This window comes from Nicotiana attenuata, chromosome 3, assembly GCF_001879085.1.
Source record: "Nicotiana attenuata strain UT chromosome 3, NIATTr2, whole genome shotgun sequence".
Lineage (NCBI taxonomy): Eukaryota > Viridiplantae > Streptophyta > Magnoliopsida > Solanales > Solanaceae > Nicotiana > Nicotiana attenuata.
The window spans coordinates 35,946,561-35,969,172 of record NC_031991.1 but is presented as its reverse complement, the minus strand read 5'-3'; the positions used below and the strand labels follow the sequence as shown (position 1 = coordinate 35,969,172).

The window sequence follows — 22,612 nt, the reverse complement described above, 5'->3', positions numbered from 1 at the left end:
CTATTTGCTCTTTTGGTGACGTGCTGACCATCGGAGCAATCCCTCTTGTCCAATGATATTCTGAACAAAAGAGGCAAAAGTATGAAAGTCCAACAACTCCTCACCATTAGCCTCCATTGTTGATCTGACTCATCCATGCATGCTATTTGACCCGGTATTCTTCAACCTTCAACACTCATTTCAAGAGAAACCAATTCAATCAAACTAAACGGTGCACGAAAGGAAGAAAAAAAAAGGCGGAAGAAAATCTCACTTCCGCAAAATCAAAACATCATCATATTATTTAATAAATGCCTCTACTAAGTGGAATTTTCATCGTTTTGGAGAAAAGGCTTCAATTTATTAGATTTAGTACTAAGTGAGTGTTATTTGACAAGCTGCATATATGGAATTCAAGACGAAAGAACACTATCGCCACAGAACTGCTGTGGCAATAGTGTTCTCTCACTGAAGCCAAATCCATCTTGCATAGACCGGAAGCAATGGATCAGAGAGAAAATCACCCGTTTGATTAAACACGCTGCTAATCAGATCAAAGGATAGCAACTCATATAAGGGGAGGAAACTTTTGCGCAATTATATTTGGCTTGTAATATATCATTCGGGAATGAACCACATTTCAACTCATCCCAATCTATTTTGCAATGTGACACTAAGTTTGAGATATTTTTTTTACCAAAATGCACCTCGACCTTAGGACTCAACCTTATAATTGCCACCATATATATTGTCTTAAATTGCCATCCTACTCAAAAAGAAATCTCAAATGAGATCTTCGTCTCGTGGAGATATTTCTATATGATGAGTTCATGATGAGTACGAACGACATATACCTTCCTTTTTGTGGAAGATCCTTCCATCCTTGGAAACAAGTCTACGCTCTTTTCAATCTTAGTAGAAGTTTTAGCCGATGAGGAAAGCACAGTGGAGCTAGAGCACCACTCTCAACTTCTGTCTGATCGAAATCATCGAAAAGCCGTAGGTCGGAGTGCGCGTAATAAGACTAAGGCTTGGATGAGGACCTAGGTGAGCTAGATTAATTTCTCGGAAACAATGATAGACACCTATGTTGCGCAGACTCCCCAAAACAATAACCGCACCCGTGTCGGATCCTCTAGAAATACACTACTTTTGGAGGATCTGGCACACACTCATCGACATTTTCGGAGAGTCCGAGCAACATAGATACGCACGATGGCTACATAATAAAGTACAAAGGATGAAACCATAAACTTGGAGACAATAATTCTAGCAAACAAAAATGAACTTTCTTAAGAACCAAATTGGCAACCAAATTAAAAGGTTGTAAGGAAAGAGTACTCACATTGCCTTCCCATCAAAGGGAATAACTTCTTGTTCGTCAAAGTATAAAGTCTGAACAAACTCCACCAACACATCTAAAGATTGTAACTTTATCTCCACCTTGAGGACAGCCATTATTAATTCTCCAGTACCTTGAGGGAGAAACACTGCGAATTTCCCATCTTGTGGGAGGCCAACCAAAATGGGAGAACATGGTATTTCGTAGTCGAAAACCAGTGGGGGAAATTGATTTAAAAGAGATGGTGATACGAACCATCTTTTAGCATTAACATCATATGCATATAAATACATGTCAAAGGTAAACCAATAGAATATACCATTAGTATACCCTGCATTTTAATTACTAGAAGCACGCCCTAGTGGATCAGTGTCGTCTTTTTCCCCAAAACCTTCAGGAGAAGGATCCCAAGAATGACTCCACAACGCAAACTGCTTCGGATTTCTTAGTTCCTTCGATACAATACCATTAATTGGATCGAAAAGCAGAATCGAACCCTCGGTCATGGAATAAAACACAACTTGCGTTGGCTCATCGTCTTTTTCAACAGTAATAGCAACTTCAGAAAAAGTATCATACGAACTAAACAATTCGAAATCAGCATCTAAGTATTTCAAAGTTTTGTTGTCAATATCGTAAATTTCACCACATTTGCAGTATTTTCCGGCCATAACACATATTTTTTTTCCACTAACAGCAGTGACAACAGGCGATGTACGAGGATAATTCAAGCAACATTCGATTTTCCAAACGTTAGGATCAGATTGTGTCATGTTATGCTTAATCAAATTTTCATATACTTGATTATGAGACAAGTATCCACCAGCATAGTAGATGTCATTACCAATAACTGCCCATTTTCCTGCACTTCCAAATATATCTGGACACAACTTTGCAACGGGAGAATCTTTTTCTTATTTAATTTTTGCCCTAAATTATAATCATCCTTCGTCAACGGGACGTCGATGGAATACCACCAATCAAAATCTAAGTTTTTCATAAGGGAGATATCGTACGTCAAGTTTGGAAGGGAGATGGCTCGATCCAACTAATGATATAATACCTAGGTTAAGGGGCCTGCAAATTTTTTTATAAAAAAAATTGCATTTATACGTCTAAACTTATAAGATTTAAACACATACAACTTAAAGGGTTAACAATATTCAAGGCTAATAAGAGCCTTTAACTTTGTTATAGAATATTAAACTTAATATTTTTAATGTAATTTGTATTTTACAAGTATTTATTTTGACTATTGGACTTGCACAATATATTACTCCCTCCGTTTCAATTTATGTGAACCCATTTGACTGGACACGGAGTTTAAGAAAAGAGAGAAGACTTTTGAACTTGTGGTGTAAAATGAGGCACAAATATATTGTGTGGCTATAAATTATTGCATAAAGGTAAATTGTTTCCAAATAAGGAAAGAGGTCATTCTTTTTGGCACAGACTAAAAAGGAAATAGGTTCACATAAATTGAAACGGAGGGAGTATATAATTTACGGAAAAGTGCTAAATCGACTATTGTGTTTGGTACAATAATTGTAACATCTCGGAAAAATTTCGAAGTACTTAAGCGCTATTAAGAAAGTTGACGTGCGCTAATTATATTATTTTGTCTACAGACGAGGACTATTAATATGATGGATATCAATTGGATATGATAATAAGTGTACGAGGCATAATATAAGTGATTTGGGGTCTAAGAAAAGGCCTAAGTCCAAGCCAAGTTGGAAATTTTCATTATAGACGAAAGTTTCAAATGAGCACGCACAAGGCTAAACTTTTATATATATATATATATATATATATATATATATATATATATATATATATATGGAGTTGAGGATTTGGAGGTCGAGTTGATGTCGGAATTTGGTGAAATTTGTATGGTTGGACTCGTGGTTGGATGGGCGTTCATATTCAGTAATTTTTGTCAGTTTCCGAGACGTGGGCCCCACGGGCGATTTTTGAGTGCAATTTCGGATTTTTAATGGAAATGTAGAATTTCATATGGAATTAATTCCTATAATTTGTATTGACTGAATTGAATTATTGTGACTAGATTCGAGACGTTTGGAGGCCGATTTGAGAGGCAAAGGCATTTTGGAGTAGAGTTTGCTCGGATCGAGGTAAGTAACATTTCTAAACTTGGTTCTGAGGGTATGAATCCCCGAATGTTGTGTTATATCATTTGTTGGAGGTGACGCACATGGTAGGTGACGAGCGTGTGGGCTTGTACCATAGAAATTGTGACTTAAATAAATCTTGTGGAGTTGTAAAAATTAAAGAATCATGTTTGTCGCGCCCCCTTTTTTCCTCCTCGCGGAAAACGTCCGGGTTTCGACATTTCATGGTGGAAATAACTCTTTTCCTTTTGCGAATTGGGTATTTGAGGAGTCTCCACCTAACGAATTATGGTGCGTTAGGGCACCTTGAGCAATTAACTCACGGACTAGTTTGCATTGCCAGAGATTTAGGGTAAGGGCTCGAGATAACCTTGAGGGGAAGGTGTTAGGCACCCCTCGCGGACCACAACAGTGGGTCTCGAACGAACTTATATTCATGTGAATTAGTCAAATAAACAGATAAACAGTTTTACCACATACTTGCAAGTAAAGGCATGTTTTGACATTCAAGTAATGAAACAAAGAAAAGGTTTTGAACAAGTTGCACATATATAAAGAAAAGTAAATTCATTTAAACAACGGGAGTTAGGAAAGGGAGTCCTAGGTTGTTAGCCTACAGGATCATACCCACACAATGCCCGGTAATCACTCCTCAATGAGGGGATACACGTGACATTAGCGCGTAGTCATCATATCCTTACTACCCAATTCCCTCCCCTTGGTCATAGCCTAAAGCGTTCTAATAACCTTGAAAGATATCTTATGCGTGCATTACCCGTCCCTCCTTTATGGCCCTGGAGGTATTTAGGACCTCTAATTTGGGTAGTTCTAGACTATCCTAAGGTGTTTTAAAGGAGAAAAAGTCTAGGCGTCAAACAAAACAAGTAGGACTGTATTTCAGAAAAAGGAGAAACAGCTAAAGGCTCACATTTACCTCCACAAATATAACAAGCAAGTGCACGTCTCAAACAACAGTTTTAGGTATTTAAGAGAAAACCTTAGAACATGATATCTAGGTGAGCTGAGAGTATACAGTATTGAATTAGGACCAAAGTGTGAAAGAACTGAGTCTATTTCTCTACTGATTTTAGACTTGCTGAGTAGATAGCAGAACATGGTTTTACGGTTGCAGAATTTTAATCGTCCTATAGGCTTGCCTAGGCGTATAATGGTGCTATGAGCATGATATCTATGTTGATTAGGAATGCAGTAAAACATTGATCAATTTTAAACGGATAACTTGAGATCCTATAGGCATGCTTTCTAGCAGTATCAATTCAAAACAGTGTTTGAAAACTTATTAAAGAAACGGACAGGTTAATTAAATCAATTCAGAATGAACAAACATGAATTAAGCTGATTTATTTAACTAAACTGGTTTTAAGTCCTATAGACATGATCTCTAGTTGAGCAAGGTAAATACAGTGATAGCATTTATTTAACCAAAGTGAAACCCCTATAGGCATTGTATCTATAGAGCCGATTTTAACCCTATAGGCATGATCTCTATTATTAAAGCCATTTTAGATCCTATAGGCATGGTTTCTAATATTGTGGAAGTAAAGCAAACATAACAAACACATTTGAATCAACACAACCCTATAGGCATGGTATCTACCCAATTTACCCAACATGTATAACTACCCACCCTTTTTCACTAATTACCCCAATGTTGTTTACAATAATTATTACAGACCAATGAATTAAATAAAAAATACAGAAATAAATAGAAATTAATCTATAGGGAGCCTGCTATAGGCCCAAATAATTTCCAAGCCTCCAATAGCCTCAGATGCCAAAGTTCCATAGACAATCTTATGTCTAGGTGTGTCAGAGTTCCCTAAGGACCTCAAGGATCCCGGGCAGTGCTCACACCCAGACTTTTCCAAATAGTAACTGATTATTGTGCAGTGTGGAAAGGCCAGCTCTGACATGCCAGAGTTCAGAGAGATCTCAAGGGTCTCAAGGCAGTACACACATCAGAGGGGCAGAACCTAGTATTCTAAGAGTAAGTGGGAGTGCATAACAGTTGAAAGAGTTTAATAGAAAGGTTTTAAGACTGAAAAGTACTTTGGAAACCATTAGTACTGAAACAGTTTGAGGAAAAGTGTGAAGAAAATAATTGGCAATTAGAACCAAGTCATAGAGCAAGTTTCAGGAACAACTTTCACACAAAGGGGATAGGGATTGGGAACATAGAGGGTATCTTTTAATGGAACATACAAACGACAGGACATAGGTAGTTTTGAGGGGGTTCTACATATGCAGCAAAGATCACAGCAGAAACATGCATCACACAGCTAGAATTACTTTATAGGGATTGACTGACTTAGTAAGAGTGAAGCAGAACAGGCAAGGACTTAAATAAGCATGCTGGGCAAGTATTAACAATGGAGGCATGCTAATTATATAGAAGAAGAGTTTAAGAAAGACAGTAGTTAGTCCAAACAGGCTTAGCTTACATATGCAGACATGCTAAACAAGACAGCAAGCAGACACGTAAAGTGGAAACATACTAATCATAGGTTTGAATAGGCAGTATTAGACATGCTTATTGGATAAGCAGTAAACAGAAACATGGACAGACTTAGACCATATGAACTAAAGCAGTAAGTAAACACATAAGTTTGATTCCTAAAATATAATCAGAAGCATACCTAGCTAAAGAATGAAAAGCACAAGATGTGAGAAAGGTAGTGTGCAACTTCCAGCCTTGGCTTGCAGCCGGCTAGAATGGCAAAGATCACAAGTATCATAGAGAGCAGAAGGAGAGCCTTTTAGAGTGTGATAAGTAGTGGTTTTGAACTATTGTTCGATGTCTAGAAGTTAAAATAAGAGGGGGTTTATATAGTAATCAAAAGCTTAACAAAATAAGGTAAGAGATCAATCAAGTAGCAAATCAGGGAAGTTTGTAGAATCAATCACATATGTAAATCAGCAAGTCCTTCCCTTAATCAAGGGATAATCAAATCAACGGTAAAATCATGCTAGGTATTTAAGGAAAAGAATCAAGTAAGTTTTGGGTATAGAGTAGGTAATTAGGGGTAAATGAACAGAAGTTTCAATTAAGGAAACAATCAGTAAGAATCAACAAAATACAAACAAGGCAAGGGAAAATTAATTAAGGCAAGCAGTTCAATCAAATAGAGTAGAGAAGTAAGAATCGAAAGTTTAAGGGAAAGTGTTCAAATTAAGCCAGGAAATAAGAAATTCAGAATAATCAAGGGTTCAATCAAAGAGAGTCAGGAAAGAGTCAGCAAGTTTAGCATATAAAATAAGGCAAAACATGAGTAGTCAGGATTCGACACATAGTTTTATTAAAACAAATAGTTAAAACGATACTGATTCAAGGAGAAAGATACAGGTCTTAGCATGAATTTTCAGGATGAACACAAGCATATAGAATCAGTGAAAGGGTTGAACTAAGAAATTCAGCAGAAGCATATTAGGACAAGAAAATCATGAGAAATTACAAGAACCCAAAGCAAGAACACAGTCGATATACCAGTACCCAGAAACCAAACGCAGAACATCAGAAAATTAGGGTTTTCAGTACAAGCGAGTTAAGGTTGTAGCAAAACTTATAAAATCAGTCAAAACATATGAGAAGCAGAAGATCAAACACTAAAAAAAATATCAAACATTTTGTAAAAAGAAATTTTGGAAACCCTAGTTTAGGAAAGATGAAAATCAATTAAAAATCATACGATTCTTGTAAAGAATCTCAAGGTTGTTGTAAAACTCACATGAAACAAGTCCAAATCATCTCAGATCTGTACAAATCTAAGAGGTTCAGAAAATGAAATTAGGGTTTCGAAGAGAACAACACAGAGGTGAAGAAACATGCTTAGAAACCCATAGATCGTAGTTAATATAGGACGATCTTACTCGGAATCACACTGGAATGGCCTGAAACAGGCGAGAAAGGAACCATAGATGCAAGCCAACTAACCCCGGTCCCTTGAGGACCCTGAAAATGGCAAGAATAACGTGAAAAAGGCCATTGGAGGCCTGGGAGGTGGTGAGAAACCACCATAGATAGCCATAGGTGAGTGATGGCGAGGTCAGATTAGGGTTAGGGTTTGAGAGCGTTTGAGGGAGAAGAAGGATTTCAGGGCGGCGGACGGTGTAGAATGAAAGGGTTTGGGGGTAGGGGGTGGGGGAGGGGTCGTTTGGTTTATTTTAGGAAGGGTCATTTGTGGCCGTTGATCTCTATGATCAACGACCAAGATTAAAGGGTATTGGTGCCGGATCGGGTCTTCAGGGTTTGGGCTGGGTAATTTTAATTAAAAATTGGGCTGGTATTGGGTTGGAATAGGGTTGAAATTGAAATAAAATAGACCAGATTTTAAATAGCCACTTTTAATAACTATATAATTTATAAAAATAATAAATGATTTCCAAAAAAAATAATTTCGTGTACTAAAATGATTTAAAATACTTATTTAATATTTTAAAAATATAAAAGACCTTTTTATGCATCAATAATGTAATTATGCACTAGTATGGGCTATTATTGCAAAGATGTGCAATTAGCGTAAATNCAATAATGCAATTATGCATTAGTAGGCTATTATTGCAGAGATGTGCAATTTAGCCTAAAAAATATAAATATAATTACAAAAAATGCACTGAAAATGTTTAAACACTATTTTGGCATAAATAAAGAATTTAGATTACTAAATCACCACAAAAATAACTTGAAGGATAATTATTGGAAATTTTATAAATAAAAAGAGAAGAAATAAATCAATTTGGAGCTTTTTTAAAAATTATAGAAAAATTATAAAAATGCTTATGCATGCTTATAACTGCATATGTGCTATTTTGAAAATATACTAGGAAAAATTGGGTATCAACAGCTGCCCCTCTTTACCCGGGAAGGATGAAAGAGTTTTCGGGTAAAGAAATGATGGCCAATTTTGAGCGAATGGGATGTTTTGAAAGATAGAGGCCGGACTCCGGTCTTGAGTTGCCTACATATCCCTGGTTTTACAGGAATCAGGCCATGTGTAGTTCTGTATTCATTGGCGGAATATACCGATGAAGTCATTACAAGAACGGTCACGAGATGCGAGAGCGATTATGGCGAGTGGTTAAGGTTTGAGACAGTTGAAGGAACTGGAGCGAGGTCGCTCCTGCTAGGATAGCGGTTGCTTGCTGGTCACTTGCAGATGAAAAGATGCTGCCGACATGTATTTGTGCGAAAATTTAAACATGATGCAGATTCACTTTGGACTATGAGAGCTGTTTTTGGACGGTTAAGGATGACGTCCTCGGACCATGATGTCCTGGGCCATGAATTGTTTAGTGAGGGATTCGCAGGCCATAAAATGGTATTCTCGGGCCATGCTGATGGTGCCTCCGAACCATGACGCCTTTGAATAATGATATGGAAATTTGGGGGATCCTCAGGCTATGGCATGGTGTCTTCCGACTATGAGGATGATGCCTTTAGACGGTGATGCCCTTGAATAGATTGGCAATATTTCAGCCCATGATATGCAATAATATGATGTTAATAAGATAAGGCTTAGTCTTGTGAAATGGAGGGCAAAGCTTAGCTCGATGGAAAAGCAATAGATAGTACTAGAAATAGAGCAATATTTGCGCAATGAGGGACAGTGCTTAGTCCCATGCAGATAGGGAGGCAAGGATTAGCCTAATGCAAATGTGAGGCAAGGATTAGCCTCATGAAAATGTGGAGGCAAGGATTAGCCTCATGCAAATGTGGAGACAAGGATTAGCCTCATGCAAATATGGAGGCAGGGATTAGCCTCGTGCAAATGGGGAGGCAAGGATTAGCCTCATGCAAATTTGAAGGCAGGGATTAGCCTCGTGCAAATGGGGAGGCAAGGATTAGCCTCATGCAAATATGGAGGCAAGGATTAGCCTCATGCAAATGGGGAGGCAAGGATTAGCCTCATTCAAAATAGGGAGGCAAGGATTAGCCTCATGAAAATAGGGAGGCAGGGATTAGCCTCATACAATTAGGGAGGCAGGGATTAGCCTCATGCAGGATATGGGGAGGCAAGGATTAGCCTCATGGAATTAGGGAGGCAGGGATTAGCCTCATGCAGGATAGGGGAGGCTAGCCTCATGCAGGTAGGGGAGGCAAGGATTAGCCTCATGCAAATAGGGAGGCAGGGATTAGCCTTATGCAAGATATGGAGGCAGGGATTAGCCTCGTGTAGATGGGGAGGCAAGGATTAGCCTCATGCAGATATGGAGGCAGGGATTAGCCTCATGCAAGTGTGGGAGGCAAGGATTAGCCTCATGCAATTAGAGAGGCAGGGATTAGCCTCATGAAAGATAGGGAGGCAAGGATTAGCCTCATGCAAGATAGGGAGGCAGGGATTAGCCTCATGCAAGATATTGAGGCAGGGATTAGCCTCGTGCAGATGGGGAGGCAAGGATTAGCCTCATGCAGATATGGAGGCAGGGATTAGCCTCATGCAAGTGTCGGAGGCAAGGATTAGCCTAATGCAATTAGGGAGGCAGGGATTAGCCTCATGCAAGATAGGGAGGCAGGGATTAGCCTCATGCAGGTAGGGAGGCAAGGATTAGCCTCATGCAGATAGGGAGGCAAGGATTAGCCTCATGCAAATAGGGAGGCTAGGATTAGCCTCGTGCAAGGTAGGGAGGCAAGGATTAGCCTTATGCAGGTGGGGAGGCAAGGATTAGCCTCATGCAAGTATGGAGGCAAGGATTAGCCTCATGCAGACGGGGAGGCAGGGATTAGCCTCATGCAATTAGGGAGGCAGGGATTAGCCTCATGCAGATATGGGAGGCAAGGATTAGCCTCATGCAGATATGGAAGGCAAGGATTAGCCTCATGCAAATATGGAGGCTAGGATTAGCCTCGTGCAATGTAGGGAGGCAAGGATTAGCCTCATGCAGGTGGGGAGGCAAGGATTAGCCTCATGCAAGGTAGGGAGGCAAGGATTAGCCTCATATAGGTGGGGAGGCAAGGATTAGCCTCATGCAAATGGTGAGGCAAGGATTAGCCCCATGCAAATGGAGGCAGGGATTAGCCTCGTGCAGATGGGGAGGCAAGGATTATCTTTATGCAAGGTAGGGAGGCAAGGATTAGCCTCATGCAGGTATGCAGGACAGGGCTTAGTCCCATGCAAAGAGCGAGTAGCAAATAAGAGTAGCATATGTCATAGCTAGAGATATATTCGGTATCTGATGGACTGATTGATAGTGATCTTGTTACGTGTACATATTTGCGGACGTATTGCTATGTCAGATGTAGCTGTGTTCAAAAAAAAATTATAAGTTTTGTGGGGGGGGGGGGGAGGTTGGTTCGTGCTTCTGTCCGATGACCTTTCTTTGCTCCGTTCTGGAGGCCTTTTGAGTTTCCTGGGTAACCTGACTGTTACGAAAATAGAGTTTTCGAAAATATGCAATTATTGATAAAAAATAAAGTCATTTAGAAACATATTGAAATATCAAGTAATTTTAGATGAACTAGTGACTGTAACACATTTCAGAGACACTGCAACTTCTTATGTTAGAATTTTGAGGGTCCTCCTCAAAATTCTGCCCTAGTTTGGTAGATGATCTTTCGGCCGCTTGCGAGTAATGAGCCTTGTTGAACCTTCTTCGGAATTTTGAGAATCCTTCTCAAAATTCTGCCCCTGTTTCTTAATCAATTTCTGACTGTCTGACATATATTGGCGTTGGCTGGGGGGAGGGGGAATTTTAAGAATCCTTCTCAAAATTCCACCCCAGTTTCTGATCTTGGGGTGGGGGGGGAGGATTGAAATTTTATTATGATATGAACGAACCCATAAGGCTGCCTACATATCCCCTCTTAAACGGGAATCAGGTCAAGCGTAGTTCAATTACAACAGATGAGGAAATACAAATAATCTAAGCATAGTATCTTTTGACTGTGTCTGAATTGATTGGTTTTGGCCAAATTTCTCCGTCCATTTCTGCAAGTATGAGTGCTCCTCCTGTCAGCACCCTGTGAACCATGAACGGACCTTGCTAGTTGGGCGAGAATTTCCCCTTGGCTTCATCTTGATGTGGGAAGATCTTCTTCAGCACCAGCTGTCCTGGTGCAAATTATCTTGGTTTGACCCTTTTGTTGAAAGCTCTGGACATTCTGTTCTGGTAAAGCTGACCGTGACACACTGTGTTCATCCTCTTTCCATCGATAAGGGCCAATTGTTCATAGGACTTCTTATCCATTCTGCATCGCTGAGTTCGGCTCCCTGTATAATCCTTAAAGAAGCAATTTCTACCTCGGCTGGGATGACAGCTTCAGTGCCATAAACCAATATGTAGGGAGTTGCTCCGGTTGACGTGCGAACTGTAGTGCGGTATCCCAATAGAGCAAAAGGTAGCTTCTCATGCCATTGTTTGTGGTTTTCAACCATCTTTCTCAGTATCTTTTTGATGTTTTTGTTGGCGGCTTCCACGGCTCCATTCATCTGAGGTCTATAGGCTGTGGAATTCTTGTGCTTGATTTTGAAAGTTTCACACATGGCTTTCATCAAATCACTGTTGAGGTTGGCGGCATTATCAGTGACAATGGACTCGGGAACTCCGAATCGGCAAACAATACGGTCTTTGACAAAGTCTGTGACGACTTTGTTGGTTACAGCTTTATAAGATATAGCCTCTACCCATTTTGTGAAGTAATCAATGGCTACCAGAATAAACCTGTGTCCGTTTGAAGCAGTGGGCTCAATCGGACCAATGACATCCATTTCCCAGGCGGCGAATGGCCAAGGCGAGCTTGTTGCATTGAGCTCATTTGGCGGACTTTTATCATATCAGCATGCACTTGACATTGGTAGCATTTGCGGACATACTGGACGCAGTCGGTCTCCATGGTCATCCAAAAGTAACCGGCCCTGAGTATCTTTTTGGCCATGACAAAGCTATTCATATGCGAGCCGCAGGTCCCAGCATGTATCTCCTCAAGTAGCTTAGAAGCTTTTTTTGCGTCGACACATCTTAGCAATCCTAAATCAGGAGTTCTCCTGTACAAATTTCCTCCGCTGTGGAAGAAGTGATTGGACAATCTCCGAAGTGTGCATTTCTTAGTGGGGTTTGCATGCTCTGGATATTCTCCTTTCGCCAAATACTCCTTGATGTCATGTAACCAAGGCTTTCCATCTGTCTCTTCCTCGACGTGAGCACAATAAGCCGGTTGATTATGGACCTTTACTGGGATGGGATCAATGAAGTTCTTGTCCGGATGTTGTATCATAGATGACAAAGTGGACAATGCATCGGCAAACTCATTCTGAATTCTGGGTACATGCCGAAACTCTATCTTGGTAAACCTCTTTCTCAATTCCTGCACGTGGTGCAGATACGTCAATATCTTGGAATTCTTGGTGGCCCACTCTCCTTGTACCTGGTGCACAAGAAAATTTGAATCCCCAATTACTAGTAGCTCTTGAATGTTCATGTCGATTGCCATGTTGAGTCCTAATATGCAGGTTTCATACTCCACCATGTTGTTAGTGCAGGGAAATCTGAGTTTAGCAGATACCGGATAATGTTGACCTATTTCTGATACCAAAACTGTTCCAATGCCTACTCCTTTGAAATTTGCAGCTCCGTCAAAGAACATCCTCCAACAGTCGTATGCTTCAGTAATGTCCTCTCCTACAAACGACGTTTCTTCATCAGGAAAATACGTTTTCAAGGGTTCGTATTCTCCTCCCACGGGATTCTCAGCGAGATGATCTGCCAATTCTTGTCCTTTGACCGCCTTTTGAGTTACGTAGACGATATCGAACTCACTCAACAATATCTTCCATTTGTCCAACTTTCCGGTCGGCATGGGCTTTTGAAATATATACTTCAGAATTGGCCACGCCCTACTTAAGTGACCGAGATCAGGAGTTTCCTGAGGTTGGCAGGTTATTACAGGCGATTCGTGCAGGGCTTTTCATCTATTGCATCACCTCTGACTAGATTGACCCAGAAGGATGCTCCTTTCCATTGGTCTGATGATTGCGAGGCGAGCTTCCAGAAGCTCAAGATAGCCTTGACTACAGCACCAGTTCTTGTGTTGCCTTCCGGTTCAGGGATGTATATAGTGTATTGTGACGCTTCGCGTGTTGGCTTGGGTTGTGTATTGATGCAGGAGGGGTGAGTTATTGCATATGCCTCCCGTCAGCTGAAGGTTCATGATAAAATTATCCTGTGCACGATCTGGAGTTGGCGGCAATTGTTCATGCTCTTAAGATATGGAGGCACTACCTGTATAGGGCGTCGTGCGAGGTTTATACTGATCATTGTAGCTTGCAGTATTTATTCAAGCAGAGAGATCTTAATTTGAGGCAGCGCAGGTTTGCTTGAGTTACTGAAGGATTATGACATCACCATTCTTTATCATCCGGGCAAGGCGAATGTGGTCGTGGATGCCTTAAGCAGGAAGGCAGAGAGTATGGGTAGCTTGGCATTCATTCCAGCAGGGGAGAGGCCACTAGCTTGGGACATTCAGTCCTTGGCTAACAGACTAGTGAGGTTGGACATTTCGGAGCCCAGCAGGGTTCTTGCTTGTATGGTTGCTCAGTCTTCATTATCGGGGGAGATAAAGGCCCGACAGTTCGATAATCCACATCTGGCGGTTCTCAGAAAGAGACGGTGCTTCAGGGAGGTGCCAAGGAGGTTTCTATTGGTGAGGATGGTGCTTTGCGGCTCCAGGGTCGTCTATGTGTTCCTAATGTTGATGGTCTGAGGGAGAGGATACTAGAGGAGGCACATAGTTCGCGGTATTCCATCCACTCGGGGGCTACGAAGATGTATCGTGACTTGAGGCAACATTATTGATGGCGGAGGATGAAGAAAGACATAGTGGAGTATGTGGCTAGGTGTTTGAACTTCCAGCATGTCAAGTATGAACATCAGAGACCGGGTGGCCTACTTCAGCAGATGCCTATACCAGAGTGGAAGTGGGAGCGCATTACCATGGATTTCATAGTTGGGTTGCCGTGGACCTTGTAGAAGTTTGATTCAGTATGGGTCATCGTTGATAGGTTGACCAAGTCGGCCCACTTTATTCCAGTGGCGACTATGTATACAGCAGAGAGGTATGCTCAGATTTATATTCGGGGAGATAGTCTGATTGCACGGTGTGCCTGTTTCCATTATATCAGATAGAGGCTCTCAGTTCACTTCCCATTTCTGGAGAGCCGTTCATAGTGAGTTGGGGACCCGCGTAGAGCTTAGCACAGCATTCCATCCTCAGACCGACGGACAGTCCGAGCGGACGATTCAGATTCTGGAGGACATGCTTAGGGCCTGTGTGATTGACTTTGGGGGGCAGTGGGACCAGTTCTTGCCCTTGGTGGAGTTTGCATACAACAATAGCTATCAGTCCAGCATAGAGATGGCTCCATACGAGGCTTTATATGGTCGCCGTTGTCGTTCTCCTATCGGGTGGTTCGATCCTAGCGAGGCTAAGTTATATGGTACAAATTTGGTACAGGATGCCTTGGATAAGGTAAGGTTGATTCAGGAGAGGCTTCGCACAGCTCAGTCCAGACAGAAGAGTTACGTGGATCAGAAGGTGCGAGATGTATCATTCATGGTTGGCGAGAAGGTTCTCTTGAAGGTCTCGCCAATGAAGGGTATTATGAGGTTCGGGAAGAAGGGCAAGCTGAGCCCAAGGTTTATTGGGCCCTTTGAGGTGTTGAGGCGAGTTGGGGAGGTTGCCTATGAGCTTGCCTTACCCCCAGCTTATCGGGAGTTCATCTGGTTTTTCATGTATCGATGCTTCGGAAGTATCATCCCGACCTGTCCCATGTGTTAGACTTCAGTAACATTCAGCTGGATGAGAGTTTGGGTTATGAAGAGGAGCCGGTTGACATCATTGATAGACAGGATCGCCAGTTGAGGTCCAAGAGGATTTCTGCAGTGTGGGTCCAGTGGAGGGGCCAACCAATCGAGGAAGCGACCTGGGAGTCCGAGGAGGACATGCGGAGCAGATACCCTCATCTATTCAGCACTTCAGATATCTTTCTATGCCCGTTCGAGGACGAACGTTTGTTTAAGAGGTGGAGGATGTAATGACCCGACCGGTCGTTTGCCTTTTTAGAACCCCGTTCCTCCAAATAAAACTCTTCGTGCCGCTTTAACTAAATTATGACCTGCGGGGATGGTTGGTTCGGGATTTAGAAGAAATTTGGATTTGAAATATGCACATCTAACTCTTCAGGATTTTCTTAAAAGGCTAAGTTTGACTTTCGGTCAACATTTTGGGCAAACGGGCACGGATTCGTATTTTGACGGTTCCGGAGGATCCGCGGGAAAATATGGGACCTGGGCGTATGCCCGGGATCGAATTCCGAGGTCCCTAGCCCGAGTAATGAATTTTTATTAGAAATTGTTAATCTGAAATATTAAGGATTTAAAGAAACTAACTAATGAGTGATTTCATGAGTATCGGGCTCGTAAGTTAGTTCCAAAGCCCGGTACAAGTCCGAAATATCATTTAAGACCTACCCGCAAAATTTGGCGTTAATCCGAGTAGTTTAAGGGCGTTTTGGCCCGTTGGAGGAAAATTAAGAACTTGAAGTTCATAAGTTTGATCCATTTGGTTTTAGGGGGTGATTCCTAGATTTGGCGTTGTTCCGGGTGTTCCGAAGGTTCGAGTAGGTCCGTCTCGTGATTTCAGACTTGTCGGTATGTTCGGGCGGGGCTCGGGAGCCCCGAGCGTCAAACGGACGAGGCTCGAGTGAAGTGGAAATTTGAAAAAGGACTGAAGTTTGCTGCTTCTGTCATAACCGCACCTGTGATTGTTGGACCACAGGTGCGAGACCGCAGAAGCGGTCCTTTAATCGCAGAAGCGGCCTAGAGTAAGGAGGCCAGGAACCGCAGAAGCGGCTCCCCAGCCGCAAAAGCGGCTCCGCAGGTGCGCCCTTGAGACAGCAGAAGCGGTCCCAGCTCTTTCGCCCCATTCCGCAGATGTGGTCCCTTTCTCGCAGATGCGGGACCGCATATGCGGTCCCCTGACCGCAGATGCAGAAATCACTGAACCAGTGAGGTTCATTAAATACGGGTTCCAAACCCATTTTTGACACTTTTTACTCCTCCATTGGCGATTTTAGAGCTCTTGGAAGAAAACCTTCACCAAGCATCTGGAGGTAAGTTAGTCCTACCCATTTCTAGTTTATTACTTATGTCCTAGGTAGATTAAACACTGGTATTAAGGTGAAATCATGGGGTTAGAGCAAAAACCTAGGGTTTTAATAAAAGTTAGATTTAACAACGAAATTTGTTATGGAATAAATTAGAAATCATATATTGTTGATTTTTAGGATGTAGAGAATAACTTCCTTCGAAAAATCTCGGAATCCGGGCATGTGGGCCCGGGTCGGATTTTAGGAAACTTGTGTTAAGAGTTGGGAAATTTCTTAAATAGCTAGAATTCGATCTTGTGAGTCTATATTGACTAGTTTTTATTTCATTTAATTAGTTTGGGATCGTTCGGCTCCGAATTGAGGGGTTGGACTTGTTCTTTGAATTGGAAGTGCACTTTGGAGCGAGGTGAGTCTCCTTTCTAACTTTGTAAGAGGGAATTATCACCATAGGTATAATAATTGAATTAATTGCCATTATATGCGGGGGCTACGTACGTACTAGGTGACGAGAGTCCGTACGTAGCGGCTATTATGTTAAGTTCGGGTAGTCTAGGACCCATAAGCATGCTCTACGTGATATTCTTGTAATTTGATGATAAATTCGGATTCGTATAAGCTATTTTGATTAAGGTAAATTAGACTAGTGAAGGAACCTTATCCTGTTTGGTCTTTTAAAAGAGAATATTGGGTATTCCTGTGAATAACTACTCCTCAGATGTATATATTATTGTTTGCTTGTTGATGAGTTTATTTATATTTGATCGCGTCGCATGGATGATTCGCGAGCGGGGTAATAGATGCATCTATGGTTCGAGCCGTTCGACCCTCGGCAGTGCACAATTTATTTTATGTTGGATCGGACCGTACGTCCCACGGTGTTACTTGCGCATGTTTTGCTTGGCATTTCTCTGAGGACTGAATTTCATATCTGTTTGAAATATAGATGAATATCCATGATAATACTTGGGAAGGAGCTGTTATTTCATGATTTCTTTTTTAAAAAGCTAATGACGTGTGCTATCCATGCTATTTATAAACTCTTCTTACATTGTTTGACCCTAGTAAGTGTCAAGTCGACCTCTCGTCTCTACTTCTTCGAGATTAGACGGGATACTTACTGGGTACATATTATTTATGTACTCATACTACACTTCTGTACTTGATTGTACAGGGTCTGAGGCAGGTGTATCTGGCTACCAGTCTGGTGCGTGTCTCTGAGCGGACTCGAGACTTCTACAGTGAGCTGCTTCCCTTCCATGCCGTTCCGCAGCTTGAAGAAGTCTTTCTTATGTAGTTTCTTTTGCTGTCTATTCCGCTTCAGACAGTAGGATAGTGTGATTCTTTTGTATATTCTACTAGTTGCCCACAGCTTGTGACACCAGGTCCTGGCACACACATTAGTAGACTGTATTATTTTGGGGTTGTATGATTATCATGACTTTATTAATCATTTTTGATTTTTGTTTCAAGTTAAAGAATTATTCCACTAGTTCGGGGTAAAGGTAAATGAAAGTCTAATCAGTATTTTTTCGCGTTGGCTTGCCCGGCAATGGTGTTGGGTGTCATCATGACCTGTTGTGGAAATGGATCGTGACACATTTGTGGCCAACGAAAGCGACACGACAAAAGTTGCACGTCATTAGGTTCTATCAACTCATTAAACATAAAGTTTGAAAATTTTGTCATTTATTAATTTTTTAACTTTTTTAATTAAATTAGATTCGGGCCATTAGGGCTTGAGTTAAGGGGTTAAGAGTTAAGGGTCCAGGTTGAGTTAACATGTTTTGATTAACGGGTAAATCCGAACCGTCCCCTATAAGAAAGTGAATCGGATCGGCCCGGTTAAATTGGTAGAGACGACAACATTAGGATTTAGGACTGCAACATTTATTTGTAGTATTTATTTACATTGATATTGGCAAAGAGTTTTCAAATTAACAAGATGTTAGCCATGTGTTTGCAAAATATTACACTAGATCTTGTTATAAAAGACTATTTTATAATATAAAATTTTGAGTAGTTTAATTCAGAGTCCTAAAATATTATGTAAATTATAGCATTAGAATTTTTGAATTCGAAATAAAAATTTTATAATTCTCTCTTATGTTATACGTGGAACATGAAAATAAACAAAATCACTCTTATTACATATATTTGACTTTTCATTTAGTAGTAATTTATTCCTGCATAAGTAGAATTAGCCATTAGAGACTTAGAGTGCTTAGTCACCTAATTAATTAATTTATTGTTTCGTCGCAAAAAGTAGTAACTAATTAATATGGTTTATATACTTGAACTATATTTCGTAAACTATATTTTCCACACACCACTTCAATACATATTGTCATTAAGGAATACAAGTGCACTAACTGCAGTTTTTATAATTGGACAATCCTTTAGCATACTCTTTAAAATGCTTTACATGGCTGAAAGCATTATATTTTCTATATTATTTAGCTTATGCGTGCAATTCTTGCTATACACTGTATAACGTATAATAAAAGGTAATTTTAACCAATGATCAGACTATGTAGAAGCATATATACTAACTAATAAAAAAATGGATGTATATTAACAACAAATTAGGAGTTAGTGCAATGTTTCTAAATTTCCATATAACTCCCCGATTTGTCTCTCCTTTCTATCTCACTAGATTTTGCTGTATTTTCTACAACATATTACATGCAGTAATTTATTTATTGGGTAAATTATTATAGGAGTAACCCCTTATTAACACGATTAAGTGGTTTGATTTAGCTATAAAGATTATTTTGTATTTTCAGGAGTAATTAAAAAGCCAAAAAATGTATTTTCACCCATGTTATCTTGTATTTAATTTGATCGCCTGCCCACAATTCATAGCTTATTATTAGTTTCCATTTCCATGCAAATTTTCAGGGTTTATACTTCAATTTAAAAAATAATAATAATAAGAATGAAGAATCCAAAACAGAAAAGGAGCTAATAGATTAATACACTTGGCAAGAGATATATCTTATTAATGAAAGGATTGGGCATTGCACCTATAGTCCATGAGCTTTTAAAGCAAGATGGACAAGAAGCTTTTACTTTTAACTCAACAAAAAACACACTATAAATATGATAGCTTATAGACTTGTTTAATTAGTAGGAATAACATTTTTCAACAAGTTTCACAAAAGAATAACAACTAAATAAAAAGTACTCTAATTAACGGCTTAATTTAAAAGCGATAATAGAGCACTTCCAAGAGTAAACATTACAATATGGCTTATTTCATCCAAGAACATTGAAGCTTTGTTGATCAATGAAGACCACCACCAATGCCTCCTCCACCACCAAAGCCGCCACCGCCGCCACCTCCTATACCGGCACCAGCACCGGCTCCAAAGCCTCCACCTGCTCCAAACCCTCCTCCTGCACCTCCACCACCACCAATGCCACCACCTCCTCCTCCACCGAATCCTCCACCACCACCGGCACCACCACCAATACCACCTCCAGCACCTCCACCTGCACCAAAACCACCTCCAGCACCACCACCGGCTCCCCCACCTATGCCTCCTCCAGCTCCGCCACCTCCTCCTACCCCTCCTCCAATGCCTCCACCAGCACCTCCTCCAAGTCCTCCACCTCCTCCTGCTCCTCCTCCAATGCCTCCACCAGCTCCGCCACCAGCACCTCCTCCTAGTCCACCACCTCCACCAAGTCCTCCACCGGCTCCCCCACCTCCTCCTAGACCACCACCCGCACCACCTCCAAGACCACCACCTGCACCACCTCCTAAGCCACCACCTGCACCTGCACCACCTCCTAGGCCGCCACCTGCACCACCTCCTAGGCCACCACCACCACCTGCACCACCTCCTAGGCCACCACCTGCACCGCCTCCTAAACCACCACCACCACCTGCACCACCTCCTAGACCACCACCTGCACCGCCTCCTAATCCACCACCTGCACCACCACCAAGACCACCACCAGCACCCCCACCAAGACCACCTCCACCTCCCAAGCCACCACCAGCACCTCCACCTAGACCTCCACCAGCTCCTCCTCCAAGGCCACCTCCACCTCCCAAGCCACCACCAGCACCTCCACCTAGACCTCCACCAGCTCCTCCACCAAGACCACCACCACCACCAAGACCACCACCTCCACCAAGGCCAAGACCTCCGCCATGTCTAAACCCTTTACTATAAATCCCATGCCCTAAACCCCCACCAATACGATCCCCAAAACGACGATGCTTAAACAAGAACTTCTCATCTTCATCTCCCTTATTAACATCAGCAAACACCACAGACTCAACAACAAACAAAAGCAAAAGAATAAACACCCCAACACTACGTGCAGATAAACCCATTATGACTCCAACTTAAACCTTCAATAAAAAGAATAATAGAACACTTGACATGCAAGAATGTTTAGTATATGATCCTATTATATAGTACAAGAAAATCACATGGTAGGTCCACTTATAACTCAACTGTCACCTTCTATTGAGTAAATGCTTGTTGCTCTGCAATTGGACAAAGGATTAAATTTTGGCAACTGCCCCTCTCCCGCACACACTTACTAAGTCAAAAGACAGCACTATTTTCATTACTGCTTTAATTTTCGTTCTGGGAGATTTGACTTTTAGGGTGTCTCTCATTTATTATGAATTTATCCAAAATATTTAAGTATATACACTAACAGAAAATTTATATACTCTAATATAGTGGCGGAGCTAGGATTTGAACTTTATAAGTTCGGGATAATAATTCTTTTAAGTTATTGAGTTCTAAATTAATAATGTGTACATATTCATTGAACTTCTTAATACAAATACAAGGTTTGAACAAAAACTATTGGGTTCGGCCGAGCCCGCAACTAACATGGTGGCTCCGTCCCTGCTCTCAGTATAATTTAACCTATTATAACAGTTTAGCGGTAAAGTTGTTGTCATGTGACCAGGAGGTCACGAGTTCAAACCGTGGAAACATGCCTCTTGCAAAAATGCAGGGTAAGGCTGCATACAATAGACCCCTGTGGTTCGACCTTTCTCCAGACCTCCGCGCATAGCGAGAGCTTAGTGCACCGAACTGTCCTTTTTTTTTCTTTTTCAATAACAGTTTTAGCGGTTCGGATTATCTACTTTATTTCCCGAGTTATAAGGTAATATTTGATTGTAAGTAACTTAATTTGATAGCATACAAATATTATACTACATTGTCTATGCAAAGAAGTTAAATACTACTGTAATTAGTATTAAAATGTTATAAAGCTCATTCTTCCCGTAGGTCTTTTTAAATATAATTGTTTGACTTCTGAAACCTTCTGAATCAGAGAGTAATATGATATATCCGTCAAGTTTATGCGTTAGGCGTTGCATGCTATTGTATTTAATGGGCTCTTATTTACTTGGTCTTCTGCATGCTATTAATGGATAAATTAAATTATTTCCAGCCAACAGTTTGAACTTTATCTTTCCCTTTCTGACACAGTAGATAGCTACTTGTTTGAAAAATTCCATGGTCCAAAGTATGCATGGCCATTATGAAGCATGACTTATGTTCCTGTCACTCTCTTTTTTTTTTTTTTTTTTGGGCCAAATACAGCCCATTAAACTTGGCCCAAATTTTATTTTGGCACTCAATCTCAACTTTGTTCCATTTTGGTCCTCCAACTCTATTTTATATGTTCCATTTTGGTCCTCCAACTCTATTTCTTATGTTCCACTTTATCATAAAAGCTGAAACCAGTGCACAATATATAGCGCATGTGTATACACAAATCTGAGGTGTAATAAATATCCAATTAAATATTGTCACCTGATTTTTTCATCCATGTCCAACGGGTCAATATTAAAATACCCGAACCTAACTGTATTTTTTCATCCATTGTTGCCCCATCTTCATTCTCGAAGTTCCAAAGCTTTCATCTGCCGATTTCATACCTGGCCATCCAGAAAATTTCAAACTTTTGCAATTTTATTGTTCGTTTATTTATTCTGTTTTTTTTTTTTTTGTGGGTTTACTTCATCTAAGCTTGAAGTTTGAAGTGAATCCATGTCTCAA

The 22,612-nt window shown here is 40.9% G+C and overlaps 1 protein-coding gene across 1 annotated transcript; it reads right to left on the bottom strand.

Annotated features, from left to right (window-relative positions):
- LOC109224280 (glycine-rich cell wall structural protein-like) lies at positions 19,855-20,916 on the bottom strand. The gene has a single exon (XM_019388867.1). It carries the CDS (start codon positions 20,914-20,916, stop codon positions 19,855-19,857), a length of 1,062 nt encoding a protein of 353 aa, XP_019244412.1.

Bases quoted from the DNA above. Each gene is read 5' to 3' on its own strand.
- LOC109224280 (XM_019388867.1), bottom strand. From the start codon at position 20,916: ATGGGTTTATCTGCACGTAGTGTTGGGGTGTTTATTCTTTTGCTTTTG.